At 36.8% G+C, this 24954-nt stretch overlaps 1 protein-coding gene across 2 annotated transcripts in view; it reads left to right on the forward strand.

The window, feature by feature from the left end:
• The window catches only part of LOC117232823 (calexcitin-2), a 43439-nt gene extending 19057 nt beyond the window's left edge, over window positions 1-24382 (forward strand). The window contains exons 1-7 of one of the 2 annotated variants that reach the window (XM_033492511.1): window positions 17667-17689; window positions 18317-18383; window positions 21742-21794; window positions 21989-22108; window positions 22350-22464; window positions 23290-23387; window positions 23478-24382. In XM_033492511.1, the coding sequence (XP_033348402.1) occupies window positions 18326-18383; window positions 21742-21794; window positions 21989-22108; window positions 22350-22464; window positions 23290-23387; window positions 23478-23585 (552 nt within the window). In that variant the 5' untranslated portion in view covers window positions 17667-17689; window positions 18317-18325 and the 3' untranslated portion in view covers window positions 23586-24382. Of the gene's footprint in view, window positions 1-17666; window positions 17690-18316; window positions 18384-21741; window positions 21795-21988; window positions 22109-22349; window positions 22465-23289; window positions 23388-23477 lie in introns of those variants that run through there. The other variant, XM_033492510.1, reaches the window with a different exon arrangement.
• Window positions 24383-24954: the final 572 nt, after the last annotated feature.

Raw genomic sequence — 24954 nt, forward strand, 5'->3', positions numbered from 1 at the left:
GGAGATTCAGTTTTATGCATATGCGGTATTGTCATTGGAGCATCTAAAAAACGAGAATAAAAATCGGTAGTTTGCGGCAGTGGTATTCGAAATCACACTGTTGTCCATTTTTAAGCGATGTTGTAGAACTGACCAACATTTTCTCTGTCGTTCTGAGAGTAGAAAAAAATATCGGTCGAATAAAAGCAGTCGATCAAATCGATGAACGTTGCAAACTGCGAACTACAGTGAAATGGAAAAATAAAAGAACCTACGACACGAACACGAGTGACCGATCGTTCTTTCGTATTAATTTCTTTATTACGATGAATATTTCATATCGAAGCTGTACGACAAACATACGCATCTTTATTTTCCGTAATAGACCGATAGGGATGAAAGTTCTATACAGAAGTTCTAAATCGATCTTCGAGTTTAGCTTTCCTATATGATTATCGACAAATTATTTTGCTACGAACTTTTGACACACTTTTCTGCCTGGGATATTTACAAGGTAAAACAGATTTAAACCGTTCTGACTAAAAATGCTTTCAGTCCTGAATATAGAATGATGTTAATGATTCACACACAAAGGGTGGAAAAGTTAAAAAATATAGTAGACAAATCTGATAACTGATTAGGGGAAGTTACGATTCGAACGAACATTTTTTAAACTTCAAGTTCCATCGGTAGACGCGTACGTATTTTAGAACATTAGGGGTAAACGAACTGTTATTTTTATAAAAAGGAGTGACTTTGAGTAAAACATTTATGTTTGCGAATCATCCACTCTGTCCACTGATCGCTGTACACGATCAAAACCTTGCATTGTAATTCTCTCCTGCAGGAAAACTCCGGAGAGTTAATGGTTCGTGGAAACTAACAGACTTGTTCGAGAACTTACCATTTTAGCATAATCAATCTTAATCTTCGCTTTATCTCTACAAAACAAAAAACCATTCCAATTTTTCCCAGTCTTAATTAAGATATTCTTTGTGCTCCGTCTTTTCAACTTTTCTTTATCAATCGTACTTCGTCACGTTTTAGTATGACTCTTTCAACTTCCAAGATATTCTTCACAAACAATCTTCAATTTCTTCGTCTATCTCCACCTGGTTCTCTCGCGTTTCCCCAAACCAGAGAAATATTTAATTAAAAATCTCCAACTCTAATCAGATCGTTCTTATATCCTTATTATTATAAATTATTTGAGATGAAGATTCCATCGGGATGGTTTATAATTTTATTGGAATAAAACGGCTTGTTTTTTGGGGGTAGAACCATTCCTACAATAGCGTTTTCGTACACTTCAGTTTCTTGTTATTCGCGAAATTAAATAACGTTTAAGAAATTACGATAATTTCTAACACGGGCCCCCCGACAAAATGATAGCCTTTTTCACACTGGACGGACTAACTGCAAGAACATTTAAAGGCCTCTGTAATTACAGAAGCGAGCCACGGAAGCGAGGAGTTAGAATACCGGCAGAGATTCATCCTTTTTGTCGCGTGAGCGAATTGTTCGGAGGTCGTGGGGAAATTGTACGCTTTGCATCTGACAAGAAGAGATCTCGAGGTATACATAACGACCGCGTTTAAACGAGTTTTAGCACGGCATTAAAGCTTGGAAATAAGAAAGAAAGCTAGTAACGTTTGCTTCTCAAAAACAAACAGTGATCGATTTACGAGACGCTTGTGTTCAAGATTTCGGTAATCTTTATTCTTTCCTCGTATAAACTTCCTCGTGAACGACGTTCCCTTGACGTATATGATCCAGGCGACTCCAAGACTATTAAAATTAACGAACGTGATAGGATGGTGTAAAAGAAAAACATTTTTCTTTTACATGGTACATACCAGTCCATATCGAGTACAAGTATTCTTTTTATTCCGAAAAAAAAAAAACGATATTTAGCAACCTGCAACTAGTCGATAATTATTTCATAAAGTGACAGACGAATTATAAGAAACTTGGGATCGTTGTTTTTATTCTGGATCGTGCGAACAAAGTAGCGGTGGACGCCTTAGAGGTTGGAGAAACGTCACAGCGTCCCGGTATTGTGTCGGAGACATGGCCTGGGTCAATGAAGGTACAAAGGACAAGGCAGTTACTCTTTGAAGGTTGCCGACTAATTTAACGGTCGAACCTCGTTGAGATATACCTCGATCGATCATTAGGTGCAGAGACCGCCGTTTGTTGCGAGAGTCGTGGTTCGTTTGTGCAACAATGCACAATGTAGACCAACGTTCTGACCATTCCTGGTCAGCAGACGTTACAGCATAGTTTCAATTGCTTAGAAATCCTCCCTGGGATTTCAATGCACAACGGAAGCTTAGAAACTTGTTCCCGTTAGGATACCATCCCGAGCAAGACACCCGTGACAGCGCCAATAATTAATTTCGAGCGTTGCGTTCGAACAATGACACTTCCGCTTTGCCAAAGAACTTTCGATGCTGCCAATAAAACATGTCTCGCGTCGTTGCCTCTGGTTGTAGGTAGAGATTCGCATGTCTCATTTTTGCTGCGAGATAGAGTATGTGCTGTTCGTTGAGTATTTTCGAGATAATTTTTTCTTTTTAACAGAGAACAGATGGTTTTGCAAAAGATGGAAAGATGAAAAGACTCGTCACTTTTGTATCGAATGATAAATGATAGAAATTTCTTCGAATGAAACTCGCCAAACTGGAACCGAGAATCGAAACGATCCGCGTAGAATTTTCCGCTGCCACTTTAAAATTTTAAATCTCCAAACGATGGAAACGTTAAATGTAATATACATTTCATGCAAATCAAACGTATGGTTATAATTCCGGGAAATTCGAAACTCTAGGCTTTTGTGCTCAACTTTTAACTAGGTACTTAACCAAAGCGTTTCTGTTTAGAAATTTCACAGAAATTTTACGGTTCCTCGCCTTTATTTCCTTCGTGACGCTAGCTAATTCGCCTGTGTCATGGCTCTGCGAATCGTGATTAATGGCGCTGACTGCTTTATCTCCATAATCGCGATTAGCATAATTATCTGCGCGGCAGAATGTTCACGCGCTAGATTTTCGTGCAAATCTGATCGACCAACTATGTCAGTCACGTGCATAGCATCTGTATCTTGGATATGTTCTTGCCCCGTCATCGGTAAATGACTTAGAATGTTCGTTATCTTGTAGCTCTCTTTCAGAATAATAATCGATAAGGAAGTAGAATGTCTAGATAAGTGATTAGTGCAAAATTAAAATGAAGATGAGGGAATGATGGAAGAGCGTGTACTTCTTTAGAATTAGGTTTAGCATAATTCCTATTTGTATCGCTTAGGACCGTGACAAGGCTCGTTTCATAGTCAGTCGGTTAAAGTATTTTTGGGATATGATACGTAATACCATAGACAAAGGATATCGTATGAATGTTGGTTCACAAACTAATCTCATTCGGGTAAAAGCCATAGCAATGCTCTATTGTGTAAATGATTTTATTCATTCCTATTATTTGAAACAAAATACTATTGTAACTGGTAAAATAACATTTCTATCGTACCTGTATTTTCGTAAAGTATCGTATCTTGAAATTAGATTTAATCGTATTATTCTTACGTAGCATGTTTCGTTTCGATTATTTGTAATTCTTATTTGTTTGTAAATCGACGTTGTTAAAAGCTTGCCGTCTCTATAGGGACAGTATTGATTTTATTTTGCATTAATAAATATTCGATGTATCATATACTGTAATTACCATTTTTTTTATAGAGTTTTAAGAAAATAACTTTGACGGGAATTTTTTTAGCGATACCTACCAACAAATTCTCACAACTAGTGAATTTTCGTACATCCATGATGCTTAAATCAGAAGTAAACAAGGTTAAAAAGGCTTCTAACGTTATTTTAGAAATCGAGGGCTTACACTTCCTTTAAACTGTATTTGACAGCGTTGAGGAGAAAAATGCGGTAAAGTGCTTGAGCTGCGAGATATTAAACATTTCTGTCTAACAGAGATTTCCAGAAAAGTTATATAAATGCTTTAGGTAAGAGCAAACTGGCTCTCAAAAATAGCTTCTTTGAACTAAGCCTTTGTTTGAATTATACCCGGGACTGGGTTTGACAGAACTGATTTGTGACCTCCTATGTTTAGGATCTTTTTATTCGTATTTAAAAATGTACCGTCTAAGGAGTACTTTTTATTATCATGTTTTAAATATGACAAAGTAGCATCGTACGATAAAAAGTTATAATAATCTCAAACGATTAACAAAATGTCCCCGAAACTGAATAAATACTTGGAACATTTAGCCTTTTACTTCTTTCGAATATTTTTATTTTAGAATATTCGATTGAGCACATTTTTTATGTTCAAGATATTTTTTCCTTTGAACATCCAAATCGTTTGAACACTATGGTTTACAATGTGATCATCGGGGATAAAATCGAAATATTTTACAGTAAGTATTATTTATCATTCGCATCATTTGGCAATTCAATACGCCAGAGAAGTAAGCATTTAAATTTAGCCCAGAATCAACCTATTGATTTTTACTTTTTGTGTTGTAAAGTTGTTTATATTATGCGGATGTAACAATATAGTCCATAAAGTTATTGACATTTTATTATTTCACCTCAACAATTGCATATCGTTTTTCGTTTAATCGTTCACTGTTCAAATAACAACGACCATCGGTCAAATAAAGAAGGTATAAAATATACGTGCGATTGGAATTTACTGGAATTCGAATAATCGCCAGTGATGCTTCGGCGTTGCATTTCAAGCTTTCTAATATTTCTACCAATTTTTATTGATCGATGGTGTCGTTTGACGCAAGTATGAACAATAATGCGATTTTGCAAACGTGCCATTGAATAAATTACCGGGAAATTGATAGTCAGGAGGGAACGCGTGGATTATGTGCCGCAATGGATTTTCCGCCCCTCAGAGGGAATTTTATTCTTTTCAATCCTTACTGAAATCCACGTGAATATTCTTGGATCATGATTGCTTTGAAATTTAAATAACATTAAGAGCTCTATCTATGAAAACATCTTTTTTCTCGCGCATGGTTCACCAATAAATCGAACGCGTAGAATAGAATCTTTTTCGTGTTCAACTTCCCTTTTGAGGAAATCGATTTTAAACATAGAAACGCGCGCACTCTGTCAGAATTCAGTGGATTTTGCCACAGCTGTCTACCATGCAAAGGAAACAGCTTGCAAGTAGCAAAGAGTGCCATATATCTTCTCTTTTCTTTTTTTTTTTTTTTTTTTGAGAAACTACCAAGGTATACAAATTTGTTCTTTATATAAAAAAAATAAAATTGTTAAATTGTATTAATCGTAACATGGTTCGATAAGTTTACAATCACCGTGGCAAACGGGAGTGTGCACCAACCGATAAGATTGATGAAAGAATACAGTGGAACTGAATGCACAGATCTGCTTCATTAAGAAGGTATCAAGTCCGTGGAAGTTCCATTTTTCCAATATTTTCAAAAGGTAGCACCCGCTAAGTGATAATATCTACGTATTCAGCGTGGAGGGAGGAACGAAAGAAAATTAGAAAATTGGAAAACTATAGAATTAAAAGCGGCGCAACGAACGTGTCACCTCAGCGGCGTGCAAACTTTATAAGAGTAGTTCGATGAAATTTGATACGGTTGTTCAATCAGGTTTAGCTTCGCGATGAAAGCGAGCTTATTCTTTTCTAGCGGGAAAGCGAAAGCTTCGCTTATATTTCTTTATAAAACGAATATTATACTATTTATTACCATCCTATATGTAATAAAGGATGATATAACGTAAGAACTGCGCATGCAAATGCGAATATAAACGATCAAACGAAGGAAACAATTGCATTCTCTGTTTTGTGAACAATATCGATATTAGTAAATTCCATCGGAACACGAGATCGAATACGATGGCCGTAAGGTGCGAAACTTTTCTACGATTTGAATGAATAATTAAATCGATCTGCGTGCCAACGGATCTTTGGCGGTGCTATCACGCAAGTTTTCGGAAAGTTAGATTGCAAGCTTTAAATTGAAAGTGTATCGGTTGCAGAGCGACGAAGACGAAACGCAATCGGCCGAAATAATTAAATAAGGCGGTCGTTCTTCACTCGTACTTGATGCGCGCAACGAAACTCCGCTGGAGCGCCGACTGGTTAATTTCTGGATAATTAATTTCTTCCAGCGACGACAACGAGTTCGAAACGCGTTTCGCTAATTAGTATCTTGCTTTAGACTTTCTCGATTATCGTTTGTAAATCAACAGTTTTCTCGAGCCTGTAACTGATCAATCAGCCGGGCCGTGTAATTTACCTTCTCTTCCCAGGAGCGTGTCTCGTAAAGTTAAATTTTGTAACTTTGTTACTGTCTTGTTTAAAAGTTGGGAAGCTAATCTCTAGTCAAACCTTCTCGTTGAAGCATTATTTTGTCGTTAAATTGTAAAGTAGTAGTGTTTCGTAACAGGTTTAAAATAAGATAATGTCCCTCTCATTTCCGATCATAATGCTGTCTTTTTATATCTTGAGTAGAAAATAAACTTACATTTCTAACCCTCGATAAGTATCGTTGAGTCATAAACGACCGCCATGGTTCATTTTATTTAAATTTGTATTTTTCGCTTTGGACGACAAAGATCATTGATAGTCATCGTTATATAGAGTATAAAATACAAGCTAAAATTAGGTATCCTATAATGTAGTAACGTTTAATTGAACTTATCAGGTGGTCGCTAATAACGCAAGCTAGAGTTAAGATAGATTTTTAGGATTACAGTTGTGTGTATTTTTTTTTTTATTTAATTCTTCTCATTCACAATTTGTCCAATTTGGACATTTGGTAGAATTTTTTTAACCGTTTGATTATCATGTGGGTGGCTACTACCAGCGGGATACCATCTTCGTGTTAGAAAATCGGTTGTGAGTGACGTATAAGTGAAATATACTTTCCAGTAGCAAAGCATTAATTTTTATTTAACACGTTAGCGATGTAAAATCTTAAAAATCACTTGTTACTGAGATACGAGTGATTGCCTTGCACTTTATTTAACGTTACATTGTTATTTTAGCTCATTCAGAAGTAACATGCTGGGCTGTTATCAACCTCTGTGGTAAGATCCCGGCATAAATTTTCTTTATCAGATGACCTCGTAAAACAGAAATCTAAGGCCATTAAATTAGGTGCCGTTGTCGGGAAATTAAAAGTACTAGCCTGTTCCATCGAACGACCTATAAAAAATGCCACTGTAACATGTATGCTCCTAATCCATAGCACGTAATGAATTCATTTCGTACATTAAGAAAATGTTACGATATAAATGGTCATTAGCGCGTATAAATTATGTAAACGAGGCTTCATCGTGCGAAGAAATGATACTTTCCACCTTAATTAATCACTGTAACTTCATGTAAGAAAACATTTTTCGTAGGTATATCTTCGATATATTTTTTTCATTAAGAATTATCACTCTCTTCTCATTTATATCACCGGTTCCAGTGTTGCAGGATGCTTTGTATATCATATGTATATTTCGAGACATTTTCTCCACTCAGGATTATAATTTTTCGAGTAAAAATTTTCAGGTAGCTACGCACGTTTACGCTATTTACGAAATTGCTTCTTTCCGGTTTAAGTCCAAATCACTGTTCTTATATTTATGAACACTCTTGCGCGTAACGTAAATATATATTCAAGGGGGGATAGAAATATATATCCTACGTTATTGTTACTCGCGTCGCGTCAAGGGAACCATCATTTTTATATAACTATAAATTTACATTCTTCAGTTTCACTCCTGACGCTTCTCCCAAAGGGCGATATATTTTTACACCATCTGTTTCTCAATGAAGAAATATGATTGAATAAAATCTTTGTTTACCTCTTGATCGGTCGATTTCATGTACGTATTTCCTGTATATTTTACTGTAGGTTATAACCTTGTCCTTGTTAATTTGATGAATATTTATTTACATAGTAATACGTCTTCGCACGTATGGTAATACGTTCCTCCTATCAACTATCGAAGTAGTTATGTAACACTAATTCGTCCTACAAAATTTGATCATATATCATCATTAGCCGCGAAAGTGAGGTTTATCTCCTCGGAAGTAACACGAATTACGATACACGTAGCCAAACGTAATAACTTATTTACACAGTATATCGTACTCTTGTGATATTCCTTAATAGACAAATACATAGAAGCAATTAACGTTATACTCAATGATGCAGAAATATTTATAAATAGATGTATACTATCTGTGACATGATTAAAAACATTTACTGGAACAGCGTCTATATCGGGTTAAGGGTAGCATTTACAACGGAATAATTTTTTAAATCTCGGAATGAACGATCAACCGCAGCATGAAAACTGCATGGCACGTACAAATTCCCGTTCATCATCGAGCTGCAGTATAAACGACAATCCCATTTCTTACCGCCTCTGGAACATCGTGGAAGGAGAATCGAGGGAAGTTTGGTAGGGTAGCCTCACGGTCGGGGGCGAAACAACCGAAATCGTTAGCTCTCGTTTGCACGTAAATCTTGTGCAGCTGTCGCCTGGTTGCCAGTGAAAAGAGAACCCTTAACGCAGATTCGCAGTTATCCTTCGACACTTGGTGATGCCGTAGCGCTGTGCCAGCGAGACACGGTCGCCCCGGATAAACGCAGCGAATCGCAGGGCCATAATTTAGTAAGCTTCTTAACTCAGAGCCAAGGAGCACGTGCACTTTATTCACCGTCGCGTCGTTGCCAGCTCGGTTGGTGACCGATAAACACGGCACGATTCAAATGAAACTTCCGGCTTCGTTTGTGTAGAACGACAACGATTGGGCTCGTGCTCTCTCGGTCGCTCCATTTAAGGCCAATCGCTATTCCTGCGACGCTTTAATACCCTCAATGAGAGCTAATGCCATTCCGCGAAACGAAAAATGCTTCCCTCTCTCGGGGTTACGCCTCGAGGACGATGAATACGCGTGCGTTGTTTCAGCATTTTCGTTCCCTTGTTTTCGCTGATGCCATTTTTTAAAACGACCGTACAGATTATACGGGCTTCTAGAAACAAGAAATTCTAGATTTGAACGACAGATTCCTTCATCGTCCGGAATTCGTCGCTTGGAATTTGAGAAGCTTGTTGGAAAAATCGTTCGTTGTACAAATTATTGTAGGAATCGTTCATCGACGATGATCAGTGAAGGATACATTGACGATGTCGATTGTACGAATACTTCGTTGTTCGAAAGATCGTACTGAATTAATGAAAAGTCTGCGAATCGCGTTCAAGATATAATTTTTATACAGTTTCATCTCTTTTTTTTTTTCTTATCGAAACGTTAAAACAGATAGGTTTTATAGTTCTCGCTTTTTAAACAGCACATCATTAGCTGTTAATAGCTTTTGCGAAACTAGTGATTGCAAAGTTTCACCATCTTCTTATTTTGTAACTGTCAGCTGCCAATATCACGACCGCCTCGTGTAAACAACTTTCAATTCTTTTATCGCTCAAGGGATTTCTTTAGCCGAGAAGCAATCCCTATAAAATTGTTTATGAGGCCACGATAGGAGAACGATATCTAAAAAAATATCGTATATAATTTTTATTATGTTGTTAAACAAATCATAATAATAATCTTGGAAAGTGCACGCGCTTCCCTCCACAGAACGGATTTGCGAAAATGAAACAGATACGATATAATTTTTATTCTCCTATAACAGACCTATAATGCTTCCATAACTCCGATATTTATCAGCAATGGCGTTAGACTAACGCATTAAAAAGTCAAACTAATTTTTCTTCCGCTAGGATCGAAGGTGCAGTATATTGAAACCACTAGAGATTTGCTTTGAAATATTGTTTTCATGGGAGAAACCAGCGGATACTTCGAGCTAAGACATTCTTCTACATGTAGAGAAAATGAAGTTCTATCATTCACATAAATGCGTTGATAAAGACTTTCATCTCTTCACTGTCTGCAGATTCTTTTAATAACTAGAATATGAGCTCTTCACTTGGCATATTTATGAAGACATATAACGTGGAGATTTATTCAAAATTATTACTTTTTCGCGACTACGTATTAGCTCGTTCACATTTATACATACATCTATCTATTCCTGTGAAATTTATAATAAAATGCGATCAATCCTATGCAATCAAACTAATCCCATATCACTAAGAGTATGGCTCGTGATATTACGAACTTCTGCCATCTACATACTTCCTAAATTGTTCAATTATTTTTAAACTCTGATTTTCACTACTTAATTCGTCTCGCTAATCTAACTTCACTATTCTGCCAATCACATACGAGTCGTAGAAACGTCCCATATCGCAGGATATGTTTGAAACGAGTAAGGAGTATAAATTCACGTTGTCGCTTGACCATGTAGACAAATCATAAAACGTTCGTTAACGCAATCCAAACTGGAAATGAAATTGCTCGGAACGTTTTGCTTATTTTGTTTGTCGAGTATTAATGGCCGTCGATGATTTATTCGACACGCTATGGAATCCAGTTCTCATAAGGATCGTCTTGCGACCCCTTTCGTGTTCCTTTTCGCTTTCCCAGTTTATACGATACCTGTTTGAAGAAGAAAGAACCTACGACGCAAAGCTATTTTATTAACGACAACGTTTCTTCCTCTAAGAATAAGTTTCCATCTTATTCCAATTGTAATAATCAGTAGGATAGGGGAGAACCGTAGCTCCACGAGACTTTCATATTTTTTATCGTCTGCAAGAGACGCAATTTAATTTGCACTTTCATTCCTTTGCGAGCGTTAGTAAGACGTAGCATGGAATAAGAGGCTTTCTCGTTTGAAATTTTTCATTTGTCGCTCGAACTGGAGGTACGATCGTGAAAACTGTCCCGTCGAACACAACGGAAAGTGTAGGTAGCTCCGTGAAAATTCTGCGAAATGCTCTTTCTCCTTACACGCACAACGATTATCGTCGGGAAAATTGAAATTCTAATAGTCTCGTCGCGACAAATATCCGCGTCGTATCTAAGTATCGACGCGAGATTTTCGTTTTAAGAGGCATTGCAAAGTTCCTAGCTCGCGCGCAGTGCGAGATTAAATTGCTGAAATTGATTACCATCGACGAGATTGAAAGTTCCAGGGAATTCGTTCCGTATAAACGAAGATTTGCGTGGTTTTAATGCAAATGTAATGGAAAAGTGTTCGCTTCGTATACGACACTAGCAATTATTCGTATCGTGTAATTATCGCCAGAAAAAATTAAAATATAACAATTTTGTTTCGTATCGATGAAAGTTTATGACATACTAACTATTAATACATAATTTTGATTTTAACTTTTATACGAACGAAAAGTTTGCGTATTGCGATTAAGCAGCTTATATCGGGGTTGTAACTAAGGATAATTAAAACGTAATACGTAGCTTGAACATTAAAAACACATTTGATTTAATCGATGGTATTTAGATATAAAATTAATTGTGTATGAAATTTTGTTTTTACCTCTACTATATAAAAAGAGCGTGAAAAGTATTAAATGTGATATTTTAAAAGGGACTATTACAAGCTATAATTCTTTATTAAAAAGGCTTTTGAAAAAAAAAATGATCAAATTAATTTTTTAAACCAATGTACATTAAAGTTACGTATAAATATTTAAACGTTTATTTTATAAATGCAAAGAAGAAAAAGTTCCATTAAATTTGGAAGCGATGAAGAATACTAGGTTCAAATAAAACTTTTTCTATTTTCTTTACTCAAGTAAACTCACTGTTAATGAAAAACAAATTGATCCGGATTTCCTAGTTTTCTCATTAAATCGTATTTATCGACATTTCGCGGTAAACTAGCGATATCTGTGACGTTAATTTTAAAACGAAAACATTAAACATATCCACGCGCTCCATACTTGTGTGTTTTGTGAAAATTTTGTTATACCAAGTCCACAGTCGTATACAAAGTCGCGGGGATGAACATACATAGCGTACTTAAAGCATATTTCCTTAAAAATGAATAAAACAAGTGCACCTGTAATTTCCATATGTATGCGATAAAAATTAAATCACATTAATAACTCAGTAGCATAAGGAAATATACGGAATCGAAAAATTTCACTTTAGACTTCCCGTCTTGTATTTTATTATTTTTTAGCGATTTCGCATATGCCTTTGGATTTTCCGCATGACGCAACGAAACTATAGAGACAATACGATCATTCTAGTGATAACGGCCATGCATTCTACACTAAATTGAACACGATTTTAATTAAACACTGAAAGCGACTGATGAAAGAAATAGATCATGCGTTATGCATCTCTTGCTAGATACGGACACAATTAATAAAGAAGACAGAAAACATATTTTAATATTTTCTACCCGAATCCATATGGTAAAATTTTATTTCTCCCCATTTATTTTTTGACATCAAAAAAAAAAAAAAAGGAAGTAAAAAAGAAATAAGAAAATAACTTTTACGTTGTATCGCTCTACTTTAATTTCTACAACGTTATCCAATATGTATAACCCTCTAACCGTTTGCTTTGATCGACATTGCAAGCCGCACGCATTATCGTTTTTCCGTTTCGCGGACTTTGCGTAGAAAATCCATAATACAGTTCGACCTTTATAGCTCTAACTCTCTCGACCCACCATTATATCTTTCATTGCTCGTTATAATATCCATACAGGTGGCGTGACACACCTTGCGAGCGAATCATCGTGCGACTTTCGATCGGTAAAATTTTATTTCTCCGAGATATTTTATTCCCTGAGATATGTAAATCGTATTACTAGTGGCATAAAAATACGTGTACGTATATTTACGTATTTGCGCCTCTCGTCCAGTTTCGACGGTTCGTACGGTGATCGAGGAAAGATGTTGGAAGTGGAAGAAATTGGAATCTTTATTCGCTTAAGGATTTCTTTCGAAGAAATACTATTGTAAATCCTATGTCGTAGAACTTGTGGTAATAAAGAAGGAATGTTAAAAAGTAATCCCGAAATATATGGCTCGTTTGAAAATTTCTTCGAACGAAGTATAGCAGTAACAGCAGCTCTGGATTTTTTAGTGCAACGGATATTCATTTGCCGTATGAACCGCTCCGGTGATAGATTCTTCACATGAAAACGATAAAAAGAAGTTCATATAAACACGTAAAACTATTTCATCCTGTTTTCGAGCTATGGCGTGTTTCTTCTTGAACAAACTGTATCTGCATACCTACACAAGAGGTCTTCGAAATGATCTCTTTTGCATCCGAACACGAGACAAGATTGGAAACGTTTTATCAATCTGTTAGACTCTCCATTTTTCTACGTATTATTCGCTGGATATTGGGTTCTATTTGTAAATGAATAGGTGAAATTACTTCAACTATTTCCACCTTTCGATAGAATTATTCCAATATAAAACTCGCTATAACTCGCACAAACAAGATCGAACAGAGTATACGTTTCTACGAACTTTTCTTATTGCTTTCGTGTCCAGAATCCATGGCCGTATCGGTTGCCCGATACTGCGGGACACTCTGTATATGTATATTAAACAGCAAATAATTTCACCAAGTTTAGCAAAGAGAAACGTCATCTTCTATCAAGATAATGCATACCCCTATACAGGTGTCATATCTTAAAATACAATTTATTACCTCAGCAACGTTATTTGCCAGATTTATATACTTATCGCTGATTCCCATCTATTCTGAGAATTGAAAAAATTCCTCCGGGAAGAAATTCTCGTCAAGAGAGATTATTATTATTTACTATTAGTATTATTTACTATTAGAGATATGTTATATACTATTAATTAGAATTTTACGATGACGGTAATATTAGAAAATAAAAAAATAGTTTACAAATAATATTACCATTTGGAACCTTTCTGACTCTGGTATTAAATATTTGTATATAAAAATGTTCCACCATGTATAATGCGTCATTTGCTTTTATTCAAAATAACAGGGCAGTACGTTTACTTTTTGGTTGTAATAATACTGGAATTAATAATAACGTGAACTCCCATTTGGTAATTACGAGTTTCTGCCAAGTTGCGCCATAACTATACCGGGATTAGGTACTTTTGCCCTCCACCGAGAAATATTTTAATCCAGAGATTTGAATAATGAGTCGTAAGGCTAATTTGAAACTAAATTTTTATATCAATCGTTGTACAGCAACGTAAAACGTTACTCGTTGGGAAACTTTGTTTGCTTTTTTTTAATAAATATCGTAGGAAATAAACACGCGTATCCTAAAATGAAAGTGACTCGTCGGATGGAAGTACAACTAGTCGTTGCGTTTTCTACTTAGAAAATTATCTGTATCTATCTTTATCGTAACTTATCTATTATATTTCTCTTTCGATTGATGACACAGTATGTTCCTACGTTACTTTATCTTGTAATTGCTCCACCAATAAAATTCCATATCCAGTGGGCTAAAAATAAACTATACCCTTTCAATCTTTCACGGTCGCGTCTTTATTTAGCGATAAAGGTTTACGATATGCAGATTTAATACCTAGTTTGTCAAATCGTAAAGGAGCCTTCGATATTAATTATAATATTAATTACACGTATCGACGTATGATGCAGGTTTCCATTGAAAATACGAACAAACAAGTTCTTTTGATTACTTACGTTTCAACAAGTCTATAATCGATACCGTCCCATTTTACTCATATCCATTCGAAGCTCTAAAATATTTTATTCGACGCATCAATTTCAGTAACAAAAGAGCAGCAAATAAAAAGCGAATAAATGAACTTAAAAAAAAAGTGTAGAAAATAGTCCAATATAGCAGCCAAGTTATAGTACACCCCACGAGAATCATTGAGATGGTTTTTTTATTGGAAATCCACGTATATACACGTGTATCTCATCAAATCTGTACAATATTTAGCGTATTGACAGGTTGATATATTGGCAGGAGCAGATAACAAGACTGCAACGTAGGAGCTGGTTTCACGTATATTTTACGTTGCTAGAGAATCGAGGTTGTTCATAGTGTTAGTGGAAACAATGGACTTAAAGCTTACTCTGGATCTTTGTGTTGCATCGCCATATTGTCTGACTGCCTTATCTTGCAGACGTCGCCGAATTTCAAGCACAACAATTTATCGGCTTATTATCTCTTTTACTTCACGCTTCATTTTTTGCTTATAACGTGTATTGAAAGCTTTTATCGATTTGCGATAATTATAATTATTAAAAGTTTTCTCTTTTCTCCGTGTTTTTATTTTTATTTGTTTGTTTTTTTTTTTTTTTTTTTTTTTTTTTTGTTGGAAGAACTTTCACATTGTTATCAAGTTTCACAGTTATTGACCAGAATTGACTGGAAGTGCAATGCAGGATAATAGCTTGACTGAAAACATTTTTTCACGAAGTAATTTTTTTCAATTAAATTTCTGTACGGCTGCTGGGAGATCGAGAATAAAAGAACAAACATTGTTTCAAAGTATCTGTTATTTTACACACGGCATAAACGGGAGAAAACTTCAACTATACAAGTGCGCTTGCATCCAAGCAAATTGATTATCTACAATTTTAATTGACCCGGCATAATACACACGAACAAACTACGCTGTTTACCGACTTGTTAATTAATCAATTTGAAAAAAAACTGGTGTACAGGAATCGACACAAACTATTTCAGTTTACAGTCAAGTTCGATCAATGGGGAAATTGCCTACAAGTTAACCAGTTCCAAGTCGTGGCGAGCTGTTTGCAAACCAGCAACACTTGCACGGCCAATAATGGCGACTAGAAGTTGCCATTAAACTATCCGAACGATGGCAGAAATTCGCTAACCGTTCGACTTCAACAAAGTTCGCGGTCAATTTACTTATTATCAAATTAGAAGATAGTGTATCATACACCATCAACGGTGAAAGGAGCTCTTAGATCGTAAAATCTTCGCTAGTGTTGATTGGCAAATTGATAAACGACGAGTTACATGGAAACGTTCACGAGCACGGACATTTTCAAATGAAAAGATTACCGTGCAACGTTAATCACTTTAAAGATTGACGTCAACATTCACCTTGACGCGATACCACCTTCTAATGATATACAGTTATACACGATTACAATGTTGGCTGTAGCTACTTTCTTGTGGCTCTTTTCAATAGATAGCTATCAGGGCTGATTACTTGTTATTATTTTTTATTTATTACAAATCATACGACGATTAATAATATTCACATCGTACTGAATGATCGTTGCTCGGATTTTCTAGCGCGAGTTAACCACGAACGTCCTTATTATATAATAGGTGGTAATTGGATTACGAGGTTAATTGATCTCTGCTTTCTCTAAACTGAATATCACACGTGCAAATTACAGTGAACGATGATTGAACATTACGAGAAAATGGTAATAAGAAACGCCAGAAGAAAAACCAATAGAGAAAGGAAAAAGTTTCCATTCTTAAAATAGGGGATTTATGGTTTACGCTTTAAAACGTAAATACAGAATTGCTTTGACTTTGATCAATGTCAAAGATTCTAATTTTATCCTGATAAATTCTAAAATATCTTACTGTAGAAATGATTATCGATACTCGCATATTTTCTACGTATAACAAATTAAGACGCTATAAGTCATGAATGAAAGATGAATACGATAAATATCGTAGAAGCTATTTCGACGAGTTTATTATCATAAACTACTAGATATTCACTGAAGAGGCTGGAGAAAATAGTCAATAAAATATGTATACGTGAGATTCAAGGAAGCCGGTAACCATAAACGTAACAAATTTATTCAGCACACGTGATAACTTGACGGATGATGAAAATTATGTTTCCCAACCAGGCAGTAGATTTTTCCCTAATTGCTTAATATGTTTACGACAAAGCATTCAGATATACTTCGATTCTTCTTAAATACGTCAGAGGTTGATCAAATATTCGATAAAGGAGAATTACCATCGTATTTTACATAGAAATGCGTAATCGCCGTAGGCACATAAGAGTTTCCGAACCTCGATGGAATCGTTATTAATACGGTTAATATTATACCGCAAGTAAAATTCGATGGTCGATGGCATCAAGTACATAGGATTCGACGAAAAGGGAAAGAACAGGCTCCAAGCAACGTTTCGTTCCGTGTGAATCACTTGAGCATAATTTACGTCACGTTACGGTCAATAATACATTCCTGATGTTTGCAGATATCTTAAATTACATCTACAGTATTATTGTGGCATTATAGCGAAATGTACGTCATTAAACGCTCAAATAGACACGTTATCTTCGGTAAGGAAAGGCTTTTAAATCTTATTATATAAAGGGTTGCCTTCTGTGAGTATGTCAGTCATTTCGGCTTGGGGCAAAAGGAAGGACCAACAGCTTTTTTTCCAAAATTTCTCCAACGAATAAACGTAAGACCACGTCTCGTAAAATAAGAGTTGAACAATTTGTAAACTGCTCGTTAAAGTTCTCGTATCTCGCTTAAAATAATCAGGAGACAATTCATTTGATCGAATTTTTCTTTTTTCTTGAACAAACACGTTCGATGCTTTCGTTGTAAAGATATCGCTGCTTTGCTTTGACAGTGACACAACTCTTTCTACTTTTCTACTTTTCAGTTTCTACTTTTATCATGTAAAACGATGTATCTATAATTCCATTAGTTCCGCGTCAGGGGGAAAAATGATCACTTAAGCCGCCATCAATCTGGCTTTAGTTTTGCTCCAAGGCCAGTAAGTAACAACACTGGCACATCTTCAGTTGTTTTGTGACGCTACAAGTGGAAGGTATCGTTTTCGCGAATAGTGATGTATCTCGTGTTAAGTCAGCCTTATAATATCGTTGAAATGACTGGCGAAGATCTCTTGCTAAATTTTTAAACGCATTCGCTCTAGACTTTATATTTTTTGAGCTGCGTTGCAATTATTTCAATTCCTTTATTAGTAGAATATATCAGCACCACTACGATAGTGGATAATTGTGGAATATCGAATATGAATATTTTAGTAACAATGAATAATTTTCTCAATTAGAAATTCAAACGTCTGAAGAATTCTCATTATTACGTGAAATAGGTCGCATGTCTAAGAAGGCTCGTTAGCGAATCGAAGGACTGTCACGAAAATAAGATTCGAAAGTTTTTAATTATTGTCCAGATATCGGAAAACACCTGTCGATGTACCTGAATTAAGCTGACTTTGTGTCTTCACGACGGCCTTGTAAATATCGAGGCGTTGTACAAAGCAGCTCGATAAAAAGCAAGCCGCGGTTACTTTTTACTGACGAGATAAAATAAGGGTCGGTCGCTCGAGACAATCGACCCTGATCGTCATTCGATCGGAGAATGAATATTAACATGACACACACGAACGTACGGACACGCTTAACAACTCCCTTGTTCCTCTCTGTTGCAGATTGACAAGATGCCACTGTCAGAGTTCCGTAAAACGAAATTACTCTACGTTTTCAACACCTTTTTCGGTGAGTACACTACGTTTTATCTTGATAGCCTTCGTACTTTGTGTCGATTGTATAAAATCTTAATTTTCCACGGTGTCGATTTGAAAGATCCTCGTCGATTATCCTAGTTAGTAGTTAAGTTTTATTCTGTTTTATGCTTATCGCTGTATTATCTTCGCCTATCGTTGAGCCGTCCCATTGATATCGAGCAATCTGTTTACAAAAGAAGCTCTTAGCTCTTAGTCTTTGCGTTAGAATGACAAATTTTAATTAATTTGTTGCGTATAGTCTGACGTAAAACCTGGTCGACAATCTAGCAAGACGTTTGCTTTCAAAATTTCAAAGCAATTTATTTCAAAGCCACGTTTAAAATTCATTTTCATTTACATTCGCTCCGAGGTGATCGCCGTCTAGTGCAAAGAACAAATCAATACGTTCCACGTTTCTTCCAAAGCAAATTTATCAGATAACAGCTTTAATTGGATTTTTCCCCAACTAGAAACACTAAAAAAAAAAAAAAGAGAGAGCAAAGATCGGGGAAAAATCCGTTTAAACGAATTCATTCCACGCATTCCACGTTCAAAGTTCTCCCCGATATCAAACATGATCGTTAAGCTTCCGAGTAATCCGATTTCATGCCGATCATCACGCATCCCTAACGGCACCTAATTGTGCCAAGAAAATTTCATGGCTACCTTATCAGAACCAACGTTCACGACCATCAACCACAAGACCGGTATAGCTAAGCTTTCATCGCGAATCGGTTACGATTTTTCCCCAAGAAGCGTCGTCAGTTGCCTGGTAACGAAATAACAAAACCGATTGTCGTTCCCTGGATCTTAACGCGTTTCTCGTAGCTCTTCCACGAATCGAGTCGGGTCAGCTAACAATCTTCTTCCATTGGTGGCCCCTTTCGGGGCTATCGCGGAGAGCAGCGCGAACATTCACGCTGCTTCCAGCGAAATGAAATACGGTCCGGAAAGGTTGGAGGAGGAAGAGTAGACGACATCCTCTCGAGGGTATTTTTGGGGGCTGAAAACGGAATCAAGGCTATACAGGGCCGTTTTGTTCGGTCTCTCTATGGCACCTATGTGTTGGAGTGGTTGAGCAAAAGTGAGTCAGGCTGGACACCTATTTATGGTATGAACAGGAGCAGATAAACAATGGACGCGGTTAAGGGGGATGTCTTGTCGCGTTGAAATTACACGTTCACCGTATACGCCTATCGTACCGGAGCAATGTTTCTATGTTCGTCGTATGTGTAACTCGCGGGCAATCATTCATACGACTTATTCGCAGTTCTGTGTATTTTCGAGAAAGGCCATTCACGTAGACGCATACAAGCGCCAAAATTTCTGACAGAGTATCTTCCAGCGTTGAAGTTTCGAAAGTACCTTTGCATGTGTATATAACACATAGATACTTCTCACGGATGATGACAGTGTGGCGGATGGGAATAATAGACTGACGTAAATTTCACGCGTAATTAGAGAACGAAACTTGCGAATAGAATCGGTAAGTGTGGTTACGTGCGCATCGGGAACTGCGTTAGCACGATCAGTCGCGCTATGCGACGATGAGGCTGCCTGTGTGGAGCGTGTGGAGGTCACAGGCGTGTACACGCTTCGTGGCCCTCATTAGCCCCTTACTTTCTTCCCTTCTTTGACCGTCGATCGACTGCTAAACATATCCTGCGGGGCTGTTCTTCGTTGTCGATACGGTATTTCACCGTGACCCAGAGAAGCCATGAACGGTGCGATGAATTGCGAATCTTCGTTTGAAAACTAGTGGTTTATACGTATGCAGCCAAATCGCCCGATTTTGCCATGATTGATTTGATCTGATCGTGACAATAGATATATTAATTCGACAGGCTGCTTTGCGATAATAAATCTTTACGTAATTTACGATTCCCCTGTGTTTCGTGAAATAATTCTCTCTGGACTTTTCTAATTATCGAGGTAAAAATTTAGATATATTCTTCCTTGAGAGAACTGTTGTTTCGTGTGTGATTCGGTAGAATTGTCTTTTTCTAAAGTTCGTACAGTCGCTGTAGATCAAAGTATATATTGCAAATTCTACGTTGTTCGGGAAATTGTTTAAATACAGAGCAGCGAAATAATAACGAAAGGTTGACGAGAATTATTGCACGATATTCCGATACTAGGTCAAAACGTAGCGTAGAAGCTATATTAGACAGATATACGTGCCTCCTAATCAATTTAACATCAGATAAAAGATCCCCATAGTTTAGCGTCGTACGGAACCACCAGATATCTAGCGTGTTCCCAATCGTTCGTTCTGCTAAATTATTTCATCGTGACCTCGGTAAAAATTGACTGCCGTCGGGTTTCGCAATTGTATATTTTACATCGTCGAATCGTAATCACTATTTGATAAGACGATCGAGGCAAAACCACGCGGAAGAGAATATAAACAAAGAGCAGGAAAAATGGAAGAAAGCGAGAAGAAGAAGAAGAAAAATGAAGACGGAAGGGAACAGTAGGCGAAATAAGTAGAAAAGCATCGGAAGAGAGAGGGTTCACTCGGCAAAATTGGAATTAATAAACGGCATGAATCCCGGAGGAATCTAAGGATAGTAGGTGACACCTGAAAAGGGGCAGAAAAGTCGACTTGCGAAATTGGGTCGACTTTGCGAAAACTAATGACGTCCGATTCAAACGTCGCGAGAACGACAACGACCTTGCTCTGAGCGATGAATGGCACGATCGACGAGAGACCGTCCTTTCCACCGGTCTAACGTCAGATCTTGCACACAGCTCTTGCTGGATACAGGCCAAAATACCATCCCTCTGGCTACCCTTATCTTATTCATACCCATATTTCATTACATCGATTCCTTGTCACGTGTTCTGCCTACGTGATCGAGCCCCTTTTCCCCTGTGAAAAGTTTTCAACGAGGCACGGGAAGGTTTTGTTTCGATCATCGACGCGTGCGAAACGATAAGCTGACGAGGCTAACGCTACCCCAAATGGCCGGTGTCAACTTAATGCGGCAATGCCTTTGACACTATCCTGACATAAACGTTGAACGTTCCACTACCCTTTTTTTCCCTTGGTCTCGTGCCAGATACCAACTATGTACTTCTTTCTCACCTTGTCCTTCCCTTCTGTCTGCCCAATTTCTGAGAAGATCCAGTCATGTCGTATATCGAGGATAGTAATGGCTCGGCTCCGACTGTACCAGTCGAACGAACTACGAGCTACGTTGTAGTTGTTCGCGATAGCTTCGAGCTTTCATTGATCAAAGATTAATGGAGTGGACAGAGTCGGATCGGAAGGGAATTTTCGCTATTTTGTTATCTTACTTTCTGCTGAAAATAACATTTATATCTATACTTTCTTTCTATGTTCCTAGATTTCAATCAAAGTGGTGCGATTGATAAGAAGGATCTAGATCTTGCTATACAAGTAAGCATTCGATACTTTATTATTTAGTCATTTTCAGCTTTGACCGTCGAAGAAACGATACAGTTAATTAAAGAGTAATGTTGAGATATAGTAACAAATATTCGACTCTTTCGTAGAGACAGCAGTTACATTTTTCAAACTTATTTCATATTTTAGAAAACGATATTTACACGATTCTTTTCACTTTGTTTTAGCGAATCAATGAAAACAGAGGTTGGTCTGCCGATAATCCCAAAGCTCAAAGTATAAGGGATACTTTGCTTAAAATGTGGGATAATTTGAGGCAAGGAGCTGATACAGATCAAGACGGTCAGGTAAACGAATTCCTATCGAATATAAAATTTACTGTAGTTGTCCTGGTCTTCTATCTCAATTATATTTTAAAGATTTAATTACACGCGTTTCGTTTGGTCTCGTCGAGTGATGTAAAATTGTTGAAATTCCAGTGGAACTTTGCTGTACGGTATTCGAAAGAAACGACTCAAAGCTGCTTTTGCTAGAAGATCCGAGCAGAAACATCTGACTCACACTTTCTGTTTCTCCTGTTTATTTCAGGTTAGTCGAGATGAATGGTTTTCACTGTGGGAAGAATACGCAAAAAATCCATCGAACCCATCCGAATGGCAACAAGCATACATGTCTGTGACGTTCCAGTTGTTCGATGCATCTGGTAAGTTTATCATACTTTCAGTTCCCAGAATGATGAAAAAAAATTCGGATACACTTTTTCCAATATCTTCAGAAATTTCGTTAAATATTTATGAAAGAATTTCGCAACCACGCCATACTGAAACTTTCAAAATAATAAATGATGATCAATACAAAAATATTCGGAGCTTGTTTACCAAGTCCTGCGATATTGAATTTCAGAAATACCTTCGCTTCTTACATACGAGTATACTGATTTCCTTTTTATATATTTATTTACAAATGATAAAGCAAAAAACTATGATTATTTAACTAGAACTATTTCTTAATAAATTAATATATTACAACTAGAGCAACTAAATCAACTCGTAACGACCAACGACAACGACAACCTTTTCCAACAAAACGTCCCTTTTTAACGATTTCCGTGCTCCCATCACACGCACGTTTTTACAGTCGTTCAGGACCAAATATGATCACGTTGGCCTATCCAGGTACCCCTTTTCCGAAAGGACCACGGGCATGTCGCTGGGCCCGATGATCCATGGGGATTTCCCATCCCTTCAGCATTTTCCTCTTTTACTTGCATTGTACTCCGTACTTCCTACAAGTTGATCGAGTTTTACATGATTATTTCACGACACTACGTATTACGCTCTTTTTTTATATTGATCTATCCACTTGGAAAAAAATCTGGCGCAAGTAAAGAACGTTCTAAGAAAGTTCTACGTAGCTATAAGGTATTTGTCGCTTAGAAATAAACGAATCTTGTAACGTTACTTTAATGCCACTTTCAATGCGCAAATTGACGACTAACCAAAAGAATGTGCCGTTTTCTGTTGGTCAGGTGACAAATCGATCGACGAGAACGAATTCTGTAACGTGTGCAGATACCACGGTGTCGCAGAGGCTGAGGCCAGGGAGGCTTTCAAAAAATTAGGAGTCGTAAGTGAAAATCACGCGACAGATTCGTACAAAGGATACGACGCTCAGGGGCGGAACATTAATTCCATTGAATCGTTTCTCTTTGTACAGGGACAGGAAATTACCTGGGATAAATTCACCAACCTCTGGAAGCAATATTTCTCCTCGGACGAGCCGACCGCAGCCGGAAACTTTATTTTCGGAAAAACTTCCTTCTAACTCGCTTTGCCTCGCGGAAAACCGACCGACGTACATAAATATATACTATACTCCCTTGCGTCGCATTCTACTCTTCATTCAACTGATTTCTCACGGTCAATTTACTCGAGCCCCAGATTACGAGACAAGCCAAGCTCTTTTTGTTCGACAACGAATAATAAAATGCAAATATTTAATTTCTTAAAAACCATTCGTAGGATTACCATCATCTGCACAGATCGATTGTTCTTTCATTTCCTCCTTTCTTCTTTTGACGATTGTAAATAATCGTCTGCGCGATTCCAGTTCACGAATCAAGATGCGTTTGACAAATAAATATCATTTCGTTCGCGCAACAGCGAAACTCCTTTTACCGCGCGCGATACGCTCGCGGTAATTAAAATATAATCTCATTGTATGTTTGTATCTGTAGCGTATTTAAATGTAAGAAAAACGAACTATAATGATCGTGACCTGTGCAAGTCTCCTTCACGTCCAGTGGCAAGATCGTTGTGCTTTCGAAGCGGTGAAAAATCGAACGATCGATTTTCGTTCGACTCTGGCAAACAAAATATCTCCCTCCATTGTTAAACAGACGGTATTTTCAGAGTTTAAAAACGAAATTTGTTCAGAACAAAAGATACCCGCATATATATATATATATATAAAAATATAAAATAGTTCCAGCGTTTTCGTGTAACGTTGAAGAAGAGATCGACGTGGAACAGTGTTAAAAATAATTAAAAAGAAAAAAAAAATGAATATGTCTTCTTGTAATCATTGGCAGAAATAAACTAGAGACGGATTAATCAAACAAACGTTGGCTTAATTATCGTGTAAGGAATATCACTGAGATGAAGTATTATATTTTAAACGAGTTTCAATATTGCCCTAAATGTGTCTTGTATAGACATTATATACGCTGTTATACCGAGGAATAAAAGATACACACGTATATCAACAGAAATATACACTTATATATATATACATGTGTATGTGTATGTATATATGTGTATATATATTTGAATGACAGTTTTCAATAAATTATATTCAATAAATATAATTATGAGGTTTTTAAAATTTAATCGATGTTGGCTCGACGACGCAGAATCGAAGAATTAAACAATACCGGTACGTATTTGAGTTTTAAGCCATTTAGTCTTCTATTGCCCGATACTTTGACATTATGTTACTGTACAGTTTCCTCTGTATTATCTTCAATTCTTTAAATAACATTTCCAAAGTCGATGTTATTGAATAGACATTAAGGAGAAAAAATATTCGACATATGCAACAAAATAGTAGCTATAATATTAATAATAATTTAATGGGCACTAGGAGTTTAACGAATTTGAGTAAAATTTCAAATATTCGCGTTCGTATTTGTACA

The sequence above is a fragment of the Bombus vosnesenskii genome, unplaced genomic scaffold (genome assembly GCF_011952255.1).
Source record: "Bombus vosnesenskii isolate JDL3184/JDL3185 unplaced genomic scaffold, Bvos_JDL3184-5_v1.1 scf7180000013293, whole genome shotgun sequence".
NCBI lineage: Eukaryota > Metazoa > Arthropoda > Insecta > Hymenoptera > Apidae > Bombus > Bombus vosnesenskii.